Source organism: Pleuronectes platessa, chromosome 17 (genome assembly GCF_947347685.1).
Source record: "Pleuronectes platessa chromosome 17, fPlePla1.1, whole genome shotgun sequence".
NCBI classification, from domain to species: Eukaryota; Metazoa; Chordata; class Actinopteri; order Pleuronectiformes; family Pleuronectidae; genus Pleuronectes; species Pleuronectes platessa.
In genome coordinates this window covers 7,681,944-7,703,273 of record NC_070642.1, presented here as the reverse complement: position 1 = coordinate 7,703,273, position 21,330 = coordinate 7,681,944, and the positions used below count along the sequence as shown (strand labels likewise).

Sequence of the window (21,330 nt, the reverse complement as noted above, 5' to 3'; positions counted from 1 at the left end):
TATATATACATATATATGTGTGTAAAAAATTGAATTGTATTGCATTAATATGCTGTCACTGGAAATGCTAGTTAAGTAAAATTAGCTAAATGCATAAAAGAAGAACACAACTTGCTATGTGGAAAATGACAGTTATATATATATTGGTATATTATTCTTATTACTACTACTCTGTTCAAATTTAAAATGGATTTTACTGTTGCAGTGATTTGAGATGAAGCTGCTTTTAACAACTTTTTTTTTTATATTGTCATATAGTCATGACAATGATACTCATAGTTCAGTTGATTAAAATACAAATCAAGGAGCTCTTTATTTGTTTATTAGTCAGCTTCCTAAACACCACATGGAACTGCTGGGTAGTTGACTAATGTAACTGGCACAACTGAAGATAGGTTGATTAAATTAATCAGAAAAAAAGACATGAAAATTCAATCACATCTGATTTGATCAAATGTGGTCTAGCCATGATATAAATGTGAAGTATATATGCATATAACTTATTAACTATTTTACAAAAAGCTGTAAGACCTAATAATTTAAGCTACCTTACACTCGTCATATATGTATATTAACTTATTTTTAAAACTGAATGAACACTAGATTTAATTTTGTATGCATTTATAAATTAAACAAAGGGCAACATAGCGTACATAGTTGATTGATGCTATTAGACAGTGTTACAACACTTCCTGTCGACAAATTAAAACTGGCGGTTTACTCAGTAAGTCATTTCAAACGTTTTATTGCGCAAAAAAAAAAAAGGGTAAATAATGAAGCCAGGTTGAAAGCAATGGACTTACTATTCAATCCTGATGAATGCACCGTGGGAGAGATCACATTCTGAATTTTTCATGGTGCTGGTTACACAACACACACGGAGCGGGCGATGGCAAAGCAAAAGATTTTTAGTGCCAATAAAGCCTCGGTTCTCTCTCAACCCACTTGGCCTCCCTCAGAAAGCTTCAATTCTGCAATAACAAATCATATTTTGACATTTGGGGATTTTGAGAAAATACCAATTTACCACTCAAAATACCAGAATGGCACACCCTCTTGCGTTTCAGTCGAATACATGTGGTTAATTGTCATAGTGAATTAAGACTGGGCTAGTGCGGGTTCCTCCGCGGGCTGGAGGTTGCAAAAGCAACACTGGGATGTGGTCATGGGGAAGTAAAAATGATGGACTTCTGTAGAACACAGGGATTTGGAGAAAGAGCCCATTCCGGGATTTAGTTGTGCCATACATGCAGAATGAAAGAGTATCCTGGATTTTCCCAAGCTAAACACTAAGCTGTGGTGGCCACACTAAGATGTCTGAAGCTTCCTGTATAGAAATAAGAGGATAAGTTGGAATGGTGTGGTACAGCACAAATCTTTGACCCAGAATCCCCAGTGTCTGACCCAAAATAGATTTATCTGGGTTTTCTGTAAAAACTCTTAAGCACAAAACTCATTTAAAAGAGAAAGAATGTCAGGTCGTTCATTAGCACACACACAGAAAACTTCAATTTCTTTGTCAAATACAGGGAATGTTCTTGTTTTTCTTTCTGAATGAAAAGGAGTGATCGCTCAAATCCAATGGCTCTTTTATTTTCAAAAAGCTTCACTTAAGTATTTACAGTTTGTGCAAAAACATTTAAAGGTTTCAAGGACTTTACATTGTAAGTTCAACCTCAAGGCACATACATGGAACAACATCAATATTTCGTCATGAGAACAGAAATTTAACTTTGGTTCCTAAGAAAACGTCTCGGTGTGGATGGCTAACATTAACACTGTGATCGTCTCGATGAGAAGCCAGAACGGCAGTGTCCCGACCCAGCTGTTTTACATGCACTGTAAAGTTCCAGCTCATACTGTATCTCAACCACCGGTGGGTGATTGCTTGGAAAAACACAAAAAAAACCCAACAAACTTTAAAGTTCAAAACCTGGTATGACAAAATGAAAGGCTACGAAGCTAAATACAGTACATGCAAAAATCCTTGAATGAATGTCACTGGCTATAATCGCTATTTGCAGTGAAGGGTTTTGCCTATAGGAAGAAAAAGATGACTTTAAAACGTATTCAGTTTCAGCCACTCGTGTGTTTATTCTGAGCTGACCCCTCTGTGATTGAACATAATTATTTCAACGTGAATCAATGAGCTTTAAGGGAAATTACTTCTCGGCACCCTGAAACAGTAATAAACCGACGCTTGCAGACTCTAATACATTTTGTGTAATTCCATTGGTCACGGCGCTGCTGCCGCGTTCTTTCATCAAGCAAGTAGAAAATTAAGAGTAATGTACACCGCGACACAAACACCATGCTCCTTCCCGGTCCCGGTTGAATCATTATCTATGCACCGCTTAAGGTCTGGCACCTACTCGGTGTGATGTTTAGTGTTGTTCTCCTTGTTAATACTGTTATTGTTGCCACCGTGGCTGCAATCTGTTGGAGAAATGTGCTTTCTGTTCTGCCGTCTCTTTGTGTCTCATCTTTTCTCTCTTTCCTCGCTCCGTTTCCCTCCTCCTACTCAAAACTCTCTCGAGCTAATCATTCAGTCCTGCATAAAAGGTAAGGCAAATATCTGTCTCCGTTACACATTCACAGACATGGGGGGGAGATAATATATGGTGCAATAGTTTGACCTGACATGTCAGCATGTGACTCGAGAGAGAGGGCTTTAATCTTCAAAGGAAAAAAACAATCGAAACCATATCTTATGTAAATGTATCTCTGCGTGGGGGTGATGTTCAGCTGGTGAACCGGTGGTGGGTTAGGTGCTCAGCTAGTTAGCTTCATGATTGTTAAGCAGGGTAAATCAACACGCCGGCCAGGGCAACCTGGTGGGTCTGTGTACTGGGTTTGCTGATATGTGGATATTAGTAGAAAAGGAGTCAAATAAAAAGTGGAAATGCTTTGGTAACCACAGAAGATCACAGTAACAGTATACCTAACATGAAAATAAAAACATCTACACAAGGTCTGTAATTAAATTAATTAAATTTTAGCCTTTAAAGTGTATGTAATTTGCCAGGGGAATGAGATCAATATTAACATTAAATTAATTCCTCTATAATCCCGTTTATTGAAATGTTCCCACTTAAACGAACAATTTGCTTCAACAATTCCCAAGACAGAGAAAATTGAACACACTTTCATGTCTGTAAGGCAAATATGAACCTGTCTCTCCAAAGGTAAAAAAAAATTAAATCTGCCTTCCGGCAATTTTAAAGCTCACAGATTAACACAATATATCTTCTCTGTTTAATGGGTGCAAACACGAATGTAGAAAAACTGACACGATGTGGTTTCATGGCAAGAAAAAGCTAGGCTCTCTGTTTCCGCCTGTTTCCAGTCTTTATGCTAAGCTAAGATGGGTGGCTTGGAGTGGGAGCTTCATATTAATTAGACAGACATGAGATTAGTTGAACTTTTGTTAACCTTCTTCCAATTTTTTTCCTAATAAATAAATTTGTTTTGTTTTTTCAAGCTGTTGCCAATTGCCTGAAATAAAAGTTACAGAAATGGAACGCCCAATAAATAGAATATGTGTCAACACAAATAAGACTCTAGGACACAACTGCATAATGTGAATATAGATCATTTAGTTAATTAGCTGTGGTCATGAGTATTGGTATGCTTGATCAACATTTTATTGTGGACCACTTCAAATTAAAGTCGTGGTCGGAGCTATTGCTGATGTTACAGTAAGTGCAGTTACTTTTGAGATGTTCTGACCTCTGAGGTAAATCCTCTCAGAGATAATCTCCACACTCAGGAGTAACTGGAGTACAAGCCCTTAAAAATCATTTCACTGTAAATTGTTTGGCCTAGTTTGCAGTCATTCAGTTCAAGCAGCCTCACAAAGAGTTAACACACTCGCTCTCCCACTTTGAGCTCCGCGCAGCCAAGTGAAAATAAGGTCTACATATTTTTCTCCCTTTTTTGGTCGAGGATTATGAGCAGGGGAGGGGGGCTGAGCGACGGGGTCAGCGGTGGGAATTTTGTAAGCTTGGCCCCTCAAAATAAAATCTTGTCAAATCAAATAAAGTCTCCTTAAGAAGTGCATAATGAAGACCTCTCACTGGCACCTCACATGCAAAGAGCTGCCTCCACCGCCCATGAGCCGAGGTGAAGGGAAAACTCTTTTAATTGAGCCCCCGCAGGGATCAGAGGTGCAGAGACCGACAGTGAGACAGGGAGAGAGCGAGACAGACCAGGGACAGGAAGACACAGGAAGCGAGGGGAAACTTCATTGCGGGAACTAATGTAGGGAGGTGAGCTTGTGCATTGTTCAGGTGTGCAAACCATAAATGAAGGAGACAGTCTCATCGTCGGGAGACAAAAGGATAAATGATGGGAGGCGAGATGAGCTGCTCACTCATAACTGTGCACTGTGAGGATTATGGGTGGAGTGCGATCTCATTGTTGTAATTTCCTAATTTATCAAAAAGCCTAATGAACGCTGAGACAAGGCTGAAATAAGTGGGTGTTTAATTAGCATTATGTGTTTGTCCTCTGTAAATTCATCACACACTCCATGCACACAGACACACAGACACAGAGGAACAGCCGCCCCCCTCTCTCTCATGATAGACCACAGTGGCGAAAATCCATATTATTTAGCCACCAAACACAGAAAACGCTGTTAGTTTTTAATGTTTCCACGTCATTAAGTAGCTCGATGAGCAATAACACTCCAAACAATGCTGTTTGACCATGAGTAATGCCGTCTGTGTAATGGACTCAAAAGGGAATGATGGAGGTAAAGTGATCCCTCTGTCTCGCCCGCTGTTCCTCTGTCCCACACATGACGATGAGAGAAACTGCCCCCTTGTGGCCTCACTTGCCCAAACACAGGGAAAATGCAAAAAAAAAAAAGAGAAGCAGAACAAATGAGCGAATTTCTTCAAAAGGGCTCTGGATGTCTCAGCACATCCATGCACCTCATTAGGGACAATAATCCTTTGTTGCTTTTTAAGCTCATGTTAATAATTGCACGTCCTCACCAGAAAAACTGAAAATGTGCTCCTTCCCAGAGCTTTCCAAACGCATCCCTTAACTAAGCGCACCTTTGTTCGGCTGTAAAACAACCGAACAAAGATACTTTCGGTGTTAGGGTACTTCAGGGAAATCTCAGAGCAGGCTTTCTAACAGCACCGGTGACTTTCTCCCTAGCACAAGCAGCCACAGTCCCTTCCATGTGATCCCCACCACTGCTCGTTTCCTGCCGTGCTTCCGCTAATAAGAAAAGTGCACTTCAATTCTTTTTTACAACATGCCACCTATGAACCAGTGCTTTATTCCCACAGCGCTCTAATCAGCAGTGTTTGGATTTCCCCTGTGCTGTGTTGCCTTTACTACTGCTCTGTTGTACTGGGGAGTGTTTTCACTGTGTCAAAGCGTAAAAAGGCCATTTTTTTTGCTTCTGTGGTTAGCAAAGGATCCCAGCCCTCGAAGCGCCCCAACATTTTCCAAGGCCGGCAGCGTTTGTCCGAAGCTACACCCAGGGTGCCGTGATTGTACAAATCCATGTTCATGTACAGTACTGACCATTAAAACAACTTTCAAAACCCTGCTGATTATAAAAAAAAGAAACACTTGTATCTCTTTTCTAAGAATAAAAAAGATAGCAGAGAATCCAACATTATTATCCACAGTATAAATTACATTGTAGACAGAACTTGGAAATATATATAGTACAGTTATATTTCACTAGGTTTTTTATGTTTTTTTGTTGTCTACACAAACAGTGTATGTGTGTGTAGTTATGCATGTATTGTGAAGTGTTTCTTGTGTGTGTGTATGCATGTGTGAATGCCTCTCAACTGTCTGCTGCTGCATCACGTTTGGCAGAACTCTGTACTGGGCACGTTGCTGCTCTTGCAGTAGACTATACTGTTGTTACTGAGGTGACACTCTCTAAATCCAATGCCCCCATTGGGCGTGTAGATTGGTTGAATGCGGAAATCTCCCTTAAGAAGCTGCTCATTGTTCAGCGCCACTATCTGAAAACTGGTCTCAGTCATCTCCAGAATGGAGTTATCCTTCTTGGTTCCTGCCTCGCAGTAGTCGTCTTTTCTCCTGCCGCGGTTGTATTTCCACTTGGTCGAAGCTGACCGGCTCTTCCTGTGCATATGCCAGCAGAACAAACTGAGCAGCGTTACCAGGATGATAAGAACCGCCCCACCTATGATCCCAGCCATTAGCAGAGTTGAATTGATGCTCTCCTGAGGAGCTTGGTCTCTACCAGGAATCTTAGTCGACAAAGCAGGCTTGGTCCTGGCCTCGGAGCATATAGTATCCTCTCCAGGCCTGTAGGAGTTAAGGGTGTCCAGCACGTGTACACAGATCCGATACACAGACCGGGGCTCCAGGTCAAGGAGGCTAATATGCCGTTGGCCCCCGCTCACCGTCTGCTCCCGCATTCCTTCGTTTATTTGGGTTTGGCCCCTTTTGACCCAAGTGACCTTGTAGCCTGTGACAGTGAAATAGGAATCCCAGCTAACCTCAATATTGGTGGCGTTGACCACATTGAAGGAGATCTGAAGGGGGTCCTCATAAGGAGGAAGGGGGCCAGGAGGGTTAACATGGATAGGAGGTAAGGGTGGGGAGGGTGAGTCAAGGTAGTAAGGGACGGATGTTGTGATGACATTGGAGATCATGGTGGTGATAGGGGTGGTGGTGGGTGGGGGTGGGGGTGTAGAGCGGAGTGTGGGCCAGGGTGGCTGATCGTCTTCAACTGGGCACTCAATAATATCCAGCGTGAGCTCTCTGATTGCCATGCCACGCACCTTGTCTGGACTCAGGCACGAAAACCCCCGGGCGTTGATGGCGGTGGGCAAGGACTTGAGCCACACCACCACCCATTTCACTGCACAGTCACAGTTCCAGGGGTTATTGCGAACTATGAGATGCCTTAGGCTTGACAGGCCGTCAAACACACCCTGTGTTAGAGTCTGGAGCTGGTTGCTGGAGACATCCAGTTTTTCCAGCCTGTTTAGGTCAGCGAACGCTGCAACGGGGATCTGGTTGATCTGGTTCTCCTGCAGGCTTAGTTTGACCAATGACTGGCTGGGTAGGAGTGGAGGGGGGAAAGTCAGTGAATTGCGGGCCAGAGCCAGCTCGCGGAGGTTGGCTAGTTCCTGGAAGGTCCCTGGCGCAATGCCCTCGTCCGTCAACAGGTTCCCATCCAGCAGGAGGCGCTGCAGGCGCGTCACATTCTGGAAGGCCTCCTCTGCAATGACAGCAATGCGGTTCTCGTCCAACCGCAGCTCCTTCAGGTCCTCTGGAAGGCCAATGGGAACGCTGCTTAAGTGGTTCTTGGTGAGGAAGAGGAGTTTGAGGCTTAATGCCTCCCTAAAGGCGCCTTCTTCCACCCCCACTGTGGAGATGGAGTTATCATCAAGGTGCAGCTCCTCTAATTGAGTAAGCTGAGCCAGGGCTGCCTTGGAAATGGTTTGGATATTGTTCTCCTGGAGGTGCAAGATCTTGGTGTTTTTGGGCAAATTGATCGGAAACTCGTCCAGCTGGTTGCCGTAGAGATAGACGGTCTCCACAGAGGCCAGATTGTGAAGTTCCATAGGGAAGCCAGCACTGTTGATCTGGTTGTTGTGTAGGTAGAGGACCGTGTAGCCCTCCTCTATCCCCAGAGGCACTGATGTCAGGCTGCGTTCATTGCAGTACACAAACAACTTGTCACAGCGACACTCATTCGGGCAAGCGGCAACTGGGCTGAATTGCAGTTGGAGGCTTAGTATGACAGTCAACCAAAACTGCAAGAATGAAGCCCAATCTTTATTCCAGGGTCCAGCCAGAAACTCCATAGTGGAAAAAAAATGGGAAGATGGAAACAACAATAAAAAGAACTGGGTGGAAAAAAAAAAAAGAAGCAATGACGTATATATATATATATATATATCCACTGAAAACTAGACTCAGGAAAAAAGTCCAATGAGGAGAGTTAAATAATGATGCAGTTAGCTGGGAAAAGAGCAGGAAACCGTGGGAGTAATCCTGTAAATGCTAGTCCTCAGCTGAAGAGCGATGGTCTCATTAGTGGTGGCCAGTCCTCTGACTGACTCCATCCATGCTGAGACATCAGACCATAGCAGGACTCTTCACTCGTTCATCCATGCAGAGCTCAGCCAGGGCCAATTTGAAGCCACGCAGAAGAGAGCCACCACAGGCCCCACTTGCCTGTCCGTCACACACTGCTGGTCCCCAACTGGGGCAGAGTCCAAGGGGGGTGACATTTGGATCCAGAGACCTGTGGGAAAACAAAGAAATGCTAGATTAGTATTTTCAGGGGTGGCCTGTTCTTGGGGGGGAAAGAAGGGCTTCTCTTTTCCCGTTCTTCCTCTGTCTCTTTATTTGACATACAAACATACACGCATACCAACTGTGTTTCCCTCGCTCTCCCCCTGCCCTTCTCCCCCAAACACAAAGACAGAGTCACATAACATACCGTTCAAAGCTGATCTCAAATTATGCACTGGATATTTCAAAAAAAAGACTCAAACCATCTGATAAATATTCAGAACAGCTCTTTGCACATCCGGTTTCGCAGACATAAAGAGGGCTTTTCATCCCCTCTGCTCTATCAAAGGAGGGAATAGACCACTGCAAGGACAGAGAGTCGTGGATTCACAGAGGTTCCCAGCAACATCACAGTCGCTTAATGGAAGAACTGCTAAAAAATAAATACGGCTTATAATACATCTGCCCTCTGCAGATGCACAGGATATTTCTTGGAAGGGGAAACAAAATAAAACAAGTTACGACTGTCTTGTGGGCCGAAGTACAGGAGTAAACAAAGCGCTTACAGTAAACAGAGTGGATTGTTTTGCTGGTGGCCTAAGGAGGAGTTAGTTATTACGTGTCGGGCCTGAACACACCATCATCAAACTCCAGATTTAAAGCTGTGTGGAGTGGAATTACAAAAACAAAGGGAGGGGGGGGCAGTCGAGGAATAGAGACCCCCTGCATATCGGCCCACTCCTCTCGCCAGAGTGACATACACACGCTGTCAAATGAAATGGGATTGGAAAATAATTTAGATCTCCCAACTGCGATAAATGATCAATACAGGCCGTTTTTCAACATGGGGTGGCAAGTGGTAAAGCACAAGGCCACCGGATTATAGGAGAACCCTAGATCCATTATTCCAAGTTTTATGACCCATCAAACACCACCCCCCCTCCCCTGCGTCTCCCCCCACATGATTGAACGATACTGTTTGTCATCGGTTGCTTTCAGCAAAACCACCCCCCCCCCCCTCACCTCCACTCTCTAGGCCAGAGTTAGATGACACACAATAATGGGTAGGATGGGTTCAATTTTAAACACAGGAACGGCCATGAACGTGGGATTAAGGTGTCCTACCGGGTTTGTCAAGCCTGCAACCACTGAGCAACACAACTCCCATGCAGTGTACATACGATTCCTGAATTCAGTCAATTTTTATTTCAAGCTAGATTTCAAATGTCAGGCAGCAATTGGCACAGGATATTTTTTCAGAAGAAAAGAACAAGAGACGAATATTTAAAAAGTTGGTTATAAACATTCGGGATTCTAACCATTTGCCTGCGAGCTTCTCAAAATTCCCTGCGTTGCTGTGTGGACGAGATGGTGCCAACGCTGGCTCATTGTGGCAGAGATGGAGAAACAATCCTTTGACACACATCTGTGATCTACTTTTCTAAATTGAAAGAGCTAAATTTAATCAAATAAGCTTCGGGGGGGGAGGGGGGGGGGGGGGGATAAGCAAGCACATGAGGCGATGAAATGTGCTGCCACAGCAGCAGAACCAACAGCAGAAGGCAGCAGCATCAAGATTATTATAGCTGCATGAATAAAACGGTACTGGGAACCCAAATAATAACCTTAAAACGAGGCACGGCGTCAAGAAGACCTGGGTTGGCAAACACCCAGCCTGATGAACTGTGGACATGCACGGATCAAGGAGGGAAAGTGCATCGAAATCCCTCCCTTCTCTTTTTATTTAATTTCCAGATGAGGGAGCACAGCTCCTCGCCACCAGATGAGATAGCTATGTGGCCAGGACAATCCGATTAGGAGTGGATTTGGCGACAGAAACGCAATTAAAAGTTTAAAATGGATAGGGTCTTAAAGAGGCGATAAGAGGCGGATCAGGTATACTTCAAAGTCCGTCCAGCGAGCGCTGTTCATTTGAATGAATTATTTCAAAGGGGGAATTGAAAACCGTGCAGTGCATTGAGAGTGAAAGAACAAGAAGAAGAAAAAAAGAAAGAGTCAGGTTTTCTCCGGGGTGAGAAATGTGGAGCTGTGCGCTTTGTGGCGCTCTAATATGTAACTGGAAGACAGACACGTCTAATAAGCCTGTAAATACATGGACCAAGATTTTTAATTAATCTATGAAAGTGAGTGGGAATTGGTGGAGCAGTCAGTTTGGGAATATCTGTGCCCGCAGAGCGCTTTGGTTTTTAGGATGAGGTGCATATTTTAAAGGCGATATTTAAATCCGATTTGAATTGGAAAAGTAGTTGATTGATACAGAACTTGAGCCAAGGCTAAATCTCATATTCTGTCCTCTACGTGTCCGTGTCCCGGGTTACAGAGAAACATCCACCGTACCTTTGGCGAACCTTTATCCATTATAAACCCTGCGACCGCGTTCAACTTCCCCCCTCTGTCTTTACGCGTATGTCCTTCAAGCGGTGCCGCTGTACAGCTCCGCTCGGTGACACCGTGGTTCCTCGGTTCCGATCGGCACCAGCTTGGACCCGGCGAGTCCACAAAACAGCATATTTCCCCCGCCTGCGTCCCCAAAGCCCCGCGGTCGTGGCTGCGCGTCCGCTCCGTCCGCACTTTTCTCCCTTCTTTCTTTCTTTCTTTCTTTCTTTCTCTCTCTTTTTTTGAGTGTGTACTTGCCCAAGCTCCACACGGCAAAACGGAGCCGCTGCGCCTTCAACTCGACACTGTCTGCAGCAGCAAGCGAAGCGGCGGCAGGGCGATCGCAGCGTCCACTTCTCCCGCTCCGCACTCGCCGAAGTGTCCGCCGCCTGAGCCTGATCCGCCAGGGGCCATGACGGCCAGCTGCGTCCGTGCGCTGCGCTCCTCCGGTCGGTCGCTCAAACTTGGCGTTAATTTTACGCAGCGCAGATCCGCAGAGCCGGACTCCCTGCGAGTTGTTTTCTTAGATGGGCTCAGTTGATAGTGCGACGTGTGTGCCTTGCTCACCTCTCCCTCCCTCTCTCTCTCTCTCTCTCTCTCTCTCTCTCTCCCCCCTCTCTCTGTCTATCTCTCTCCCTCTCTCTCTCTCTCTCTCTCTCTCTCTCTCTCTCTCTCTCTCTCTCTCTCTCTCTCACCCTCCTCCCCCTCCTCAGAATAAAGAATGCATCTCCTCCAGCAGCTCCTCGGATGGCTCCCGGCCACAGATCCTCCTCCTCCCTCACTGCAGAAAATAGTTTGTCTCTCCCCGCGCACTTTTACCCCCGCGTGCCCTCCCGCCTGGCACTATACACCTCACCCGACGTCCGCGGTGTCTGAGCTGCCATTTTAATCACAAAAAGCCCGGAGTCACATGCCTCAATAAATAAAATACCCCCCCCCCCAACACACACAGGCACACGCGTCTTTAATATTCCTGGATGTGGGACTCTATCCTCAGGGTCGCAGCGTGTCCCCGCAGGGCCTTATTATCTATCTGGACCCTTCTCCAGGATGTTTTACGACCACTATAACCCTGCTGCTTCTTTTCGATGCCTTTTCCTTTTTTTAATTACTGCTGGATAATTAGCCCCGAGCGAGGAGCTCAGTCTCGTCCTGACTTCGACTTCTCTTGCAGTGGGCGCACTGACATCCGAAGTCATTTCATCTGACTTCATGGCTCATGGCAACCTGATTCAGCAGGGCTACACGCACGCATGCACACGCACGGATGCACACACACACACAAGCACGCACATTTCCTTGTACATGCGGTCGTGCAGCACTCTGCTCACCACCTCTTTTGCCGGACACACACTATGTGTGTGCGTGTTGTATCTCCCTCTCCCTCTCTGCCCCCTCTCTACTTTGTCTTTCTTTCTCTCTCTCTTTCTCAAACACACACACTGCATGTCTCTCTCTCTTTCTATGTCTATCTGTCTTTCTCTCTCTGTCATGTGTCTTACTCTCTCTTTCTCAGACCCCCCCCCCCACACACCCCTCTATCGCTCTCTCTCTCTCAGACATAATTATCTTCCACAGTCAGACTGCTGAAAACTTTTAAAAGAAAAATGATCACAGTCTTACTCTTAGAAAAGTTCAATCCATAAGTAATGAGTCACATCCTCGCTCAGTGAATCCTTATGCCTGGTCTGGTATGTGAGCAGTAGTTGAATGTGGTAACGAATGTTCGCTAATGTTTTGTGAACTTTCAATAGATAACGGATATTAACAAATCAATTGTCTCACTTTTTTTTCTTTTCCCTGTGCTTATGTTTAAGCTTTTACTACATAACGGCCTATTATCTCCAAAGGTGCTGTTAAGCTAAAGTTACCTCCAAAATTTAAAATGAACATTTGCGCAGATATCAAGTTTTCGTTGATCTGTGTTTATTATTTATTTAATCTTCTATGCTAGGAGAGAAACCTGAAAAATCCCTAAAAAACAGGTTTAATGTTTTAGTAATATGAGAAACAACCAGTCAAAGTATACTGCAGGTCCAGAAAGTAAAGCAGAAGTACCTGAAATCTGTGAGCTCCCTCATGAAAAGCAGAGGGAACCACACTTCTGTTTTTTTAAATCTAAACGGCCTTGGCCAAAATGTCAAACTCAAAACTTTAAAACAGCAATTCATGAACAAATGGGTAACGTCACGTTGGGTGTCCTCTTGAGCTAATGTTAGAAAGCTTGCATACTTAGCTAGTTTTCACTTTCGGAGAGAAATACAAACACAATAGTACATTAGCTTCTGCTAAATGCTGAAATTTACAACGCGACAGACAGGTAATAGTAAACTACAAAATGGGGGTTGTAAAAAAAAGGGAGGTGATAAAATGAAATAGATCAATGTTTGTGGTCATCAGAGGGTTTATGACGTGCTCCAGTGCTCCACAAATCATGGTAGCGGTTCTGCTAGTATTGCAGATAATTATCTGTAACTGTTATGTACTACTATCTTGAAGCTAAGGACAAATGCTTTGTCCTTTGAAAGTAGAGTAGTTACACAATGTTCCGACCGAGGACGGTAATATAAATTCCTGACTAGGGAGAAATTTCAAGTTTCAGTTTGGCTGGGGAAATAGTAAAGCTGTCATGTTCTGTGTTTTCCATGTGACTTTATAGGCAAGGCGAGGATCATAAAGGCAAACAGGAGTCACCAGATCCAGCAGGTCAGCAGGTGCACATTTCGCTTTGATCTCGACCTCCACTTTTAATATCGCTCTTTGACTTCTGCTGAACCCATTCCAACACAGACAGCTCATGAAAAACTTTCCCAAACAAATCATGTGGCTCCTGTTCAAATCACCAATGTCATTTTGTGCAATCGGGCCGTCTGGAGCACGTGCCACTTCAAGTCTCATTCTACGTCAGCTCTCCATGAGATGATTTGGTTGTTCTGTGTTTGCCTTTCATGTTTAATTTCAGCTGCAATGTCCCTGAGACGGACGGCAGACGCGAGGCCCAGTCCACAACATTTAATTCCTTCATAAATCAAGCTTCTGTGCACGGCATGAATTATTGATTGAGTGAATTTAGAGGAAACGGCCTATTCTTATTGTCTCCTTGATGGACATGTTTTGCTGCTGGTGCAGCGCTCTGGAACGTCTCTTCCTGGCACATGAATGGGGATAAAATGACAGACACTTCAATGGGCCTATAGGCAAATATGCTCAAGCTAATATCCTGTGTGTTAATTTGATTTGCTCATTGTTGTCTGAAAAAAGAACGGATCAGTAGTAAAATGTAAAATAGACAGATAAAAAAGACTGCGCTTCATCGAAAAGTACTTTAAAATGAAGCTTAATCAAATCTAAGCTTCTGAAAGTGGGATAGTGAACTATCTGTAATGTGCCTTCCTCTTGCCTCCGTGTAGGAATTCCTCAATTTTTCTAGCTGTTATTTAAAGTTACATGATTCACTGTCTCAGTGTTTCGGAAATTAAACCATAGAACAAATAAACAGTTGGTGATTTTATAAACAAGGGATCATGGAATGTTATTATTCAGCAGCTGAACACACTGACGTTTTTTCCACCATGAGAGTGAAGCATGGCTCAGAAAGTTTGTCTCAACACTGGAGCAGCAGTTCCCACAAATGTGCTGCACTGCTTCTTTGCTTTGCTCTCACCTTCTGTCCAGTTTATTCAAACAGCTCCGTGAGGTTCAGGCCCGGAGATGGAGGCTACATCCACATTACTACATTCTCGTTTGAAAACACATCAACTTTGCTACGGCTCCGCCTGACGTCCACACCACTCCTCCGTTGTAAAGATGTTAAAAAGATTTTAAACGCTGCTCGCCCTGTTTTAGTTTGAAAACTCTGGGGCCAAGTTTTAGTCTGGACAGAAATAAACAGAGATGTTTGGAAACAATGACGTAGACATTCACAACGGCATTAGCCTCAGTTACCGGTGTTGAACACAACATGGATAATCGATTACAAGCATTGCTGACCCTTTTCTCTTTGCTAACGGTTGTTCTGAATTTTACAATAATACCACACGTCTATGACGCAAGCTATTATTCGAGCAATCTGCGACATTCCTGTGTCCTGTGGGATTTGCATGCCTTCAAGAGCATTTGTATGGACGGAGATTAAGACTGAATCGGATCCAAAACGCTTGTTTGGACAAAAGTTGCTTTAGTTTGAAAAACGACAACACGGTGGTTTGGATGTAACCTGAGCGGCTCTTCATGTGACTTCAAGACCACTGTCTGTGTCTTTATCCTGCTATAGGAGGAAGCAGCAGATTGTTCCCTCACCATTCTGAAGAACTACAGAATTACTTCCTGCCGTACAATATTGTCCTAATTATGCATTGCGGGCATAATAACACAGTTTGCTCCAACACCGCCTTTCTTCACACTGAGGTTTTTGAAGAACTAAACCGAGGCACCTGTAGGTATAGTACGCATTAACTTTCAAGGCTTCCCTTCCTTCCTTCCTTGCTGCAGGAAAGCTCTACGGTTACCAAATTTCTAATCCCTGAAATAGGCCTGTATATAAGAAATGTATATTGTATTCAGTTTTTTTTGGGCTTGAATTATTTGAATATCTCTAAAAACTGGGAAAATGATCATGTTTTTAAACCAGCATGTAATTTTGGTGAGGATATATTGTACATATCTGAGGTCCAGAATGCATAATTGCAGAGAAATATTTCAGCCTCCACCCTCTCTAAAGTGGAAATTCCCCTGCTCTGCCTTGCCCGGAGACCTTCCCAGAGTTTCTGGCGTGGTGTATTTACTCTACACGCTTGTGTACCTTGATAACGCTGCAGATACACATGACCCCCAGAACACATCAAAGCCGCCTCTGTCCATGTGCTGCTGTTCAAGACCCGAACCATGCTGAAGGAGGGTATGGGGAAAAAGTCCATTCAGATATGTAGAAATGTTTATCCCATGGTTATATTCGCTTCAGTCTCTGGAGACATCATTAGCTTATCACATTTCTCCCTGCATGAATTTTCATCTGGACACTGAAAGGCACTTCAAAGATGCCAACAACATCAGTGTTTAAAATCCAGCCCGCAACTATTGGCAACCTCTTTGAAAGAACTTACGGTGGGAAACCACAGCAATATTGCAAATTGTGAAAGCATGATATAATCAGGCCCGTCGCCTGAGAGTTCGGCGGCTTAAAGAAAAATATGCTTATTATGTTTAGAGTGGGCGATCAATGCGTTCATTAATTTCTAAGGCGGTGCAATTATGTTTACCCCCGTCGATTATCAATCTACACCCATCCAATACAGCATGGCTCCCAGAAGAGAACGCGTTTTCACAGCCGAGGAAACCAGTCAGCCAAGAGCGTACTGTGTGTTTTACTCGAGGAGTGAGAGAGGGGGAAGAGACGGGGGAGTCAAGAGGATTGCACCAGCTCCTGAGCCCCACTAGACCTAAAATTCATTTTTCCCTCCACCTTCAGATTTTTTTTTTTTTATTGCTCTCTGTGCAAGCATATCATGGCTGACAGACACTGGGAAATACAGTAGCATATACAGTCTGTGCACTACACACAACACAATTATTAATGCATCACTTGGTATCTCCCAAATGATGGTAGAGTTAGAGTAAACAACATTTACCACCCCCACCTTCCCTGCTTGTTAAAGTCGAACAAATCGTCCTGACCCTCCAGAAAGAAAACTGACCGATGCAGCTCTTCATCTGATCCATGCTGTTGTCATGTGCGGTGTTATATGTGACAAATAAAAATGTATAAAAGAGGTTGTTGTAAAGCTCGAAGTTTTTTATAGGAAGTGTGAAATGGTCTGTGGAGCTGTCAAAAGGCCAACGATGCTCAATCAGGGTCATTCGGTGAGTAGTAGCGAAGGCGGCCCTCTCACATGAGCATGTGAATTATAGGGGAAGGCAAAGTGAAGGCAGGGTCCTGACTGAATGCTGCCCTGTGCTAATGCCAGGCTGTAAAAACACTAAGTTGACAACAAGCAAGCCCCTGTAGTTCTGCCGAGGGAGGGAGGGATGGATGGGGGGGGATAGAGAAGCAAGCGGAGGAGTGCAGGGGGAGAAAGAAGGGGCGAGCGACAGAAGAAAGGAGATAGGGAGGTTTGAAATGGCTCAAAAGAGGACAGGACGAGAGGAGTGTGGATTATTGCTGTTTTTGACATGTGGCTGCCGTGTCATCCCGAGATTTAATACCTCCGACAACTGCTTAGCAATTGTTAAGATATGTGGTGGCCATTTTGTGCTGACATGTGCTATGACAAATAATACAGCTTAGAGGAGCAATTCACACTTGGAAAATCATATTTGATTTAGCCCCATCAGCCTGTGACATTGAATGCATCCCTTCAAGTATATTGTGGTCAAGTGTGGCCCCATTTGAGCCTCATTCATCATCATTACATTCCGGTCTCATAGCAGAGTGTCTGATTGTCTGAAAAATAAATACCTGGTGTAAAACCCAGGAAGTCATTTAACAACACTTACTGCTGCTTTTTCCATAATCTTCAAAGACTCGTGAAACCATCTGGATGAAAAAAAAAATATTCGACCTGTTGCACAATAAAGACGATTTTAAAAACTCTTTTCAAGGTGCCCCTCATGTTAGCTGTTTTAGGATAAGATACGATAAGATAAGATAAGAAGTACCTTCATCGAAATTAAAAGGGGAAAATGAATTAAGAAATAGAATAGAAACATAATCCAGAACTATGGTGGCGAGCCGCACTGTGTGTGCCCGAGCACTTGCGATCTCGAGGTGGAGGGTGAATAGAGACCGGGCTACACGACTCCGTGTTGCGTGTGTTTTGTGCATCGCAGGAAGGATAAACACGTCACTTCCTGTGTCCGTCACCCGGCACTGGACCACGCCCACTAATCATGCATTACTGTCCACGCCATAATGGTAAAGGATTTGAGGCACAAAAAGAGCTTGTGTCATGAGCCATTACAGTTTACAGCCATTTACACTACATTTCTTTTTTTTTACACATATGGCCAAGCGAAGATGAGGGAAAAATGAGAGTGGCAATGTCCTGATTCTTCAAATTAGAACCAACCTCATCAACATTTGTATTTCAAACACTAATACGGAAAATATTTTCCTTCCTATGTGTTCATCAAAGACAAGGAAGAAGTCCTTGAATTTTTCATTCTGCTGCTTTATCTCTAAAAACCTTTTGTTTAATTAATTTACAGCTTAACGTCTTCGGGCTAAATCTTCACTGAAGTTTTTCCTGGAGATAGAGTTGTGTCCTAGTGTCGTCTTCAGTCTGTCAGATATGAGAATAATCAGAGAAAGATACAACACAAGGCAGAACACTGTGAAGCGCTTAAAAGGTTTAAGTGGGTGTTTTCTGATAACGTTACAAATTCCTGCTTTTCACCTTGTTTGGTGAAAATGTGTTTCATCATTTCATGCACAACATGTTGGGCAACTACACTACCAAAGTAAAACTGATGCTGCGCTGCCTGCTGGAAACAGCTGTGCTGTCGAGGAGGGAAAGTAAAAGGACCCGCGAGACAGCAACTTACAAGAGATCATCAAACACAGAACAGACAAGGAGAAAAAATAGACAGATGCCAGGAAGAAGCAAGTCTCAGGGTCACGCGAAAGATGGGCCTGATCCCACCTCCAATCCCTGCAGCTTTTCTTTTGTTTGAAGTCACATCTGGGCTAAATTTCCCCTCCTGACTCGAGCAAAGAGGAAGTCTTCTGGGTGGGTGGACGGGGGCTCAGGGCCATTCCTGCCTCCCAGGATAAACTGTACAAATACTGTAGATCCATGAGTCATTAAAGCAGCGACTGAACAAACATATATCCAGACCCTGATACAGAGTTCATCATAGTGGATCCATGATGAATACTCCTATCAGTCATCCAGACACATGCGGGCAAAGGTATGTTTTGACTTAGCATGTAAGATTAATTTGCACTGTCAGAGTGTTAACAGCTTCAAATGTGGATGTGAGAAGAACAACAATAATCACTTTACATCTGTCAACAGAACAGTTACCACACCACCTCAGGTAAAACTATACATTCATGGATAAAGTATTAAAAGCAAAGTCTCATCAGTTTTAAACTACATGTTATTCTGCTGACCAAGAACAAAAGCTTTCATTTACTGGTGAACAGACTTTAGTTCAAAGGTTCCCAACCTGGGGTGAGACCCACCATGAGGGGTCATGAGATGAATCTGAGAGGCCGCGACCCCTCGATTGGAAAACACAAAATTACATTTACTTAACTTAACTTTCTCTAACTTTGTCTGATTAGCCGCTAAAAGAAAACAATCTATTTTCTCTTCTCCATCCTGGATCTTTTCTAAATAAAGCAAAGCTAATTAAGAAAACACAATTTCGGCATTTCCTTGTCTGTGAGTAGAGCCCGCTTTTTTTTCTACAAGAGCAAGCAGTAAAGACTGGGATCCACTGCTCCATGTGGTTCACAGCAAAGACCAAATGTTGTGACATACATTATATCATGTAAAGTTTCAACCAATTAATGTCACTGTAATTTTCTCTTTTTCTTTTGATATATGACTTGTAGGTTATATTAAAGGGACCCCTACTGATTTTACACAAGTATCAGTTTACTTGTCATTAACAGTAGGCTATAATACTTTGCCTGAGATTCCCTAAATGTTGCATTATGGGAATCGTAAATGGTACACTTTTTGTTTTTGAGCTCGGCCCGTCCACTGGGCTCAATCTCAGCCTCTGCTGCTGCGCACTTCATCTCAAAAGTCACATAAAAAGAGCTCAGAAAGTCCTTTGCTAAACTATTTTGTTCAGTTAGTTTTGAAAAACATTCAAAAAACAATAACACATGTTTTATGGTAATGATAAAACCTTGTTTTGGCACAAACAAGTAATTCATATGAAATATTCTTAACTCTCAATTGTGTAAAGTAATAATTATTTAATGACACCATGAGGTTTTTATTTGCTACACTGAACCACATCTATTTTCTGGTTCCTTCAGTTGAAAGTCAAATCGTAAAACAGTTCCTGGGCTCCTAGAAAAGTTCCTTCATGAGGTGTATGGTGGCTTCACCCCATAAATTCCCATAAATTTAAGCTTCAGAGAAAATACAAGTTAATTTCTTATAGAATCTTCCATGTTTTACAATGAATTAAAAATAATTGGTGGATGACACAAAAATGAGAGGATATAAAAGAACACGATAGAATGAGAACCAGGTTGCGTAATAATAACATCTTCAGAAAAACAGCAACTTAAAAAATCCATTATCTCTTTGCAAATAAACAAAATCCACAAAAAGTAATGCAAGCCACGCTCGAAACTGCATCCTGTCCGCGTACCGCCCCATGTGACCGTCCAGCACCTTGATCTGATCAGGAGCTCCCAGCTGCAGACAGCTATTTAAACCCTCTTCCTGGGCTTGAATGACAATCTGTGTTTATGTTCGGCTTTCCCCTCCAACTAATTAACTGAGCCCTGAAACACCAAAACACCACGGTCCCCTGAACCTTTGCCTCTCTGACAGCTTCTCCCCGCAGCTGATTTATTATTGCACAATTTCAAATTAGTGCTGAGTGGAGTGAATGTCTCACAACAATTTACGCTCACATGACCTGAGACACTTGTTAATTACTATATTTTAATCAGAGGTAATTACAATATCGTGCATTTAATGAAATTTCGTATATAGGCCTATATAACCGTAAAGCTTATTTACTTAACTCTGTATAAAGAGAAGAGGAGATGATTATTATTATTACAGGTCTTTTTTATTTATTGAGTCGGATTATCCAGAAAAGACAATGGCGCGCACACACACACACACACAGTGGGGGGGGGGGGGGGGGGGGGGGGGGTAGGGAGGACGTTCTTCACTTTCACTCTACTCCTATACTCCTGTGTCTTCCCTTTCAGATTAAGTACTGCGCCAATCTTTATTCCTGGAGGAAAGTTTTAATTGCCTGGGAAGCAAAGAGACATTTTCGCTTGCAGTATGTCTGCAGGCATACATTGTAGTGGAGGTTTGAAAGGGCCTCTCATTATCTGTTGCAGCCCTTCCCCTCGTCTTTCCAACGTGAAAAAATCCCCCTGATGCATGAGGCAGGAATTTGGGTAAATCCAGATTACATCGGAAGCCAGGTGAAACAGCTCAGCAAAACAAGGACTAAAAATATAATAACACTGTCAGACAGTGCTAAGCTACGCTGTTAAATCCTTTGCCGTTGCTTGCCTTCTCCTATTTAGTGTCGTAATTTAATATTCTTTAACGCTGTGTCTTAATATGCATTGCTCTCCTGTGGTTACTTCATCATCATCAACTTTTTTTTAAAGCAATCACAGCATTACCCTTGGCAAGCTCTTAATGTAACTTAATACTTTATGGTAGTGAAGCCTGGCATGTGTCCCTTTGCTCTTATTTTGGAATATTGCTCGCAAGTTGAAATAAAACTTCCAACGACAACATGCCCCGGACATGTGCAGATGCAGAAGAGGCAGCTGCGTATCTTTGTCTCTTCTTGTGCCTCCATCACGTGTTGACAGCGTGAGTACTTTATCTGATGTTTACAAGATCCTCCAGTGCTGCTCACCATGTCGTGAAGAGCATAAATGAGATTTCGATAAATTACATTTTTGCCCCATATGGTTTTGCTGAGGCAGTAGCCCCTTTAAAACAATCTGCGGTTCCATCT

General features: G+C 43.4%; 1 protein-coding gene across 2 annotated transcripts in view; it reads right to left on the bottom strand.

The window, feature by feature from the left end:
• Positions 1–1,572: 1,572 nt before the first annotated feature.
• flrt2 (fibronectin leucine rich transmembrane protein 2) overlaps positions 1,573–21,330 on the bottom strand; it is a 44,745-nt gene continuing 24,987 nt past the window's right edge. Inside the window, exons 1-2 of one of the 2 annotated variants that reach the window (XM_053445189.1) lie at positions 10,609–10,783; positions 1,573–8,260 (exon numbers count right to left, since the gene is read on the bottom strand). In XM_053445189.1, the coding sequence (XP_053301164.1) occupies positions 5,835–7,817 (1,983 nt within the window). In that variant the 5' untranslated portion in view covers positions 7,818–8,260; positions 10,609–10,783 and the 3' untranslated portion in view covers positions 1,573–5,834. Of the gene's footprint in view, positions 8,261–10,608; positions 10,784–21,330 lie in introns of those variants that run through there. The other variant, XM_053445190.1, reaches the window with a different exon arrangement.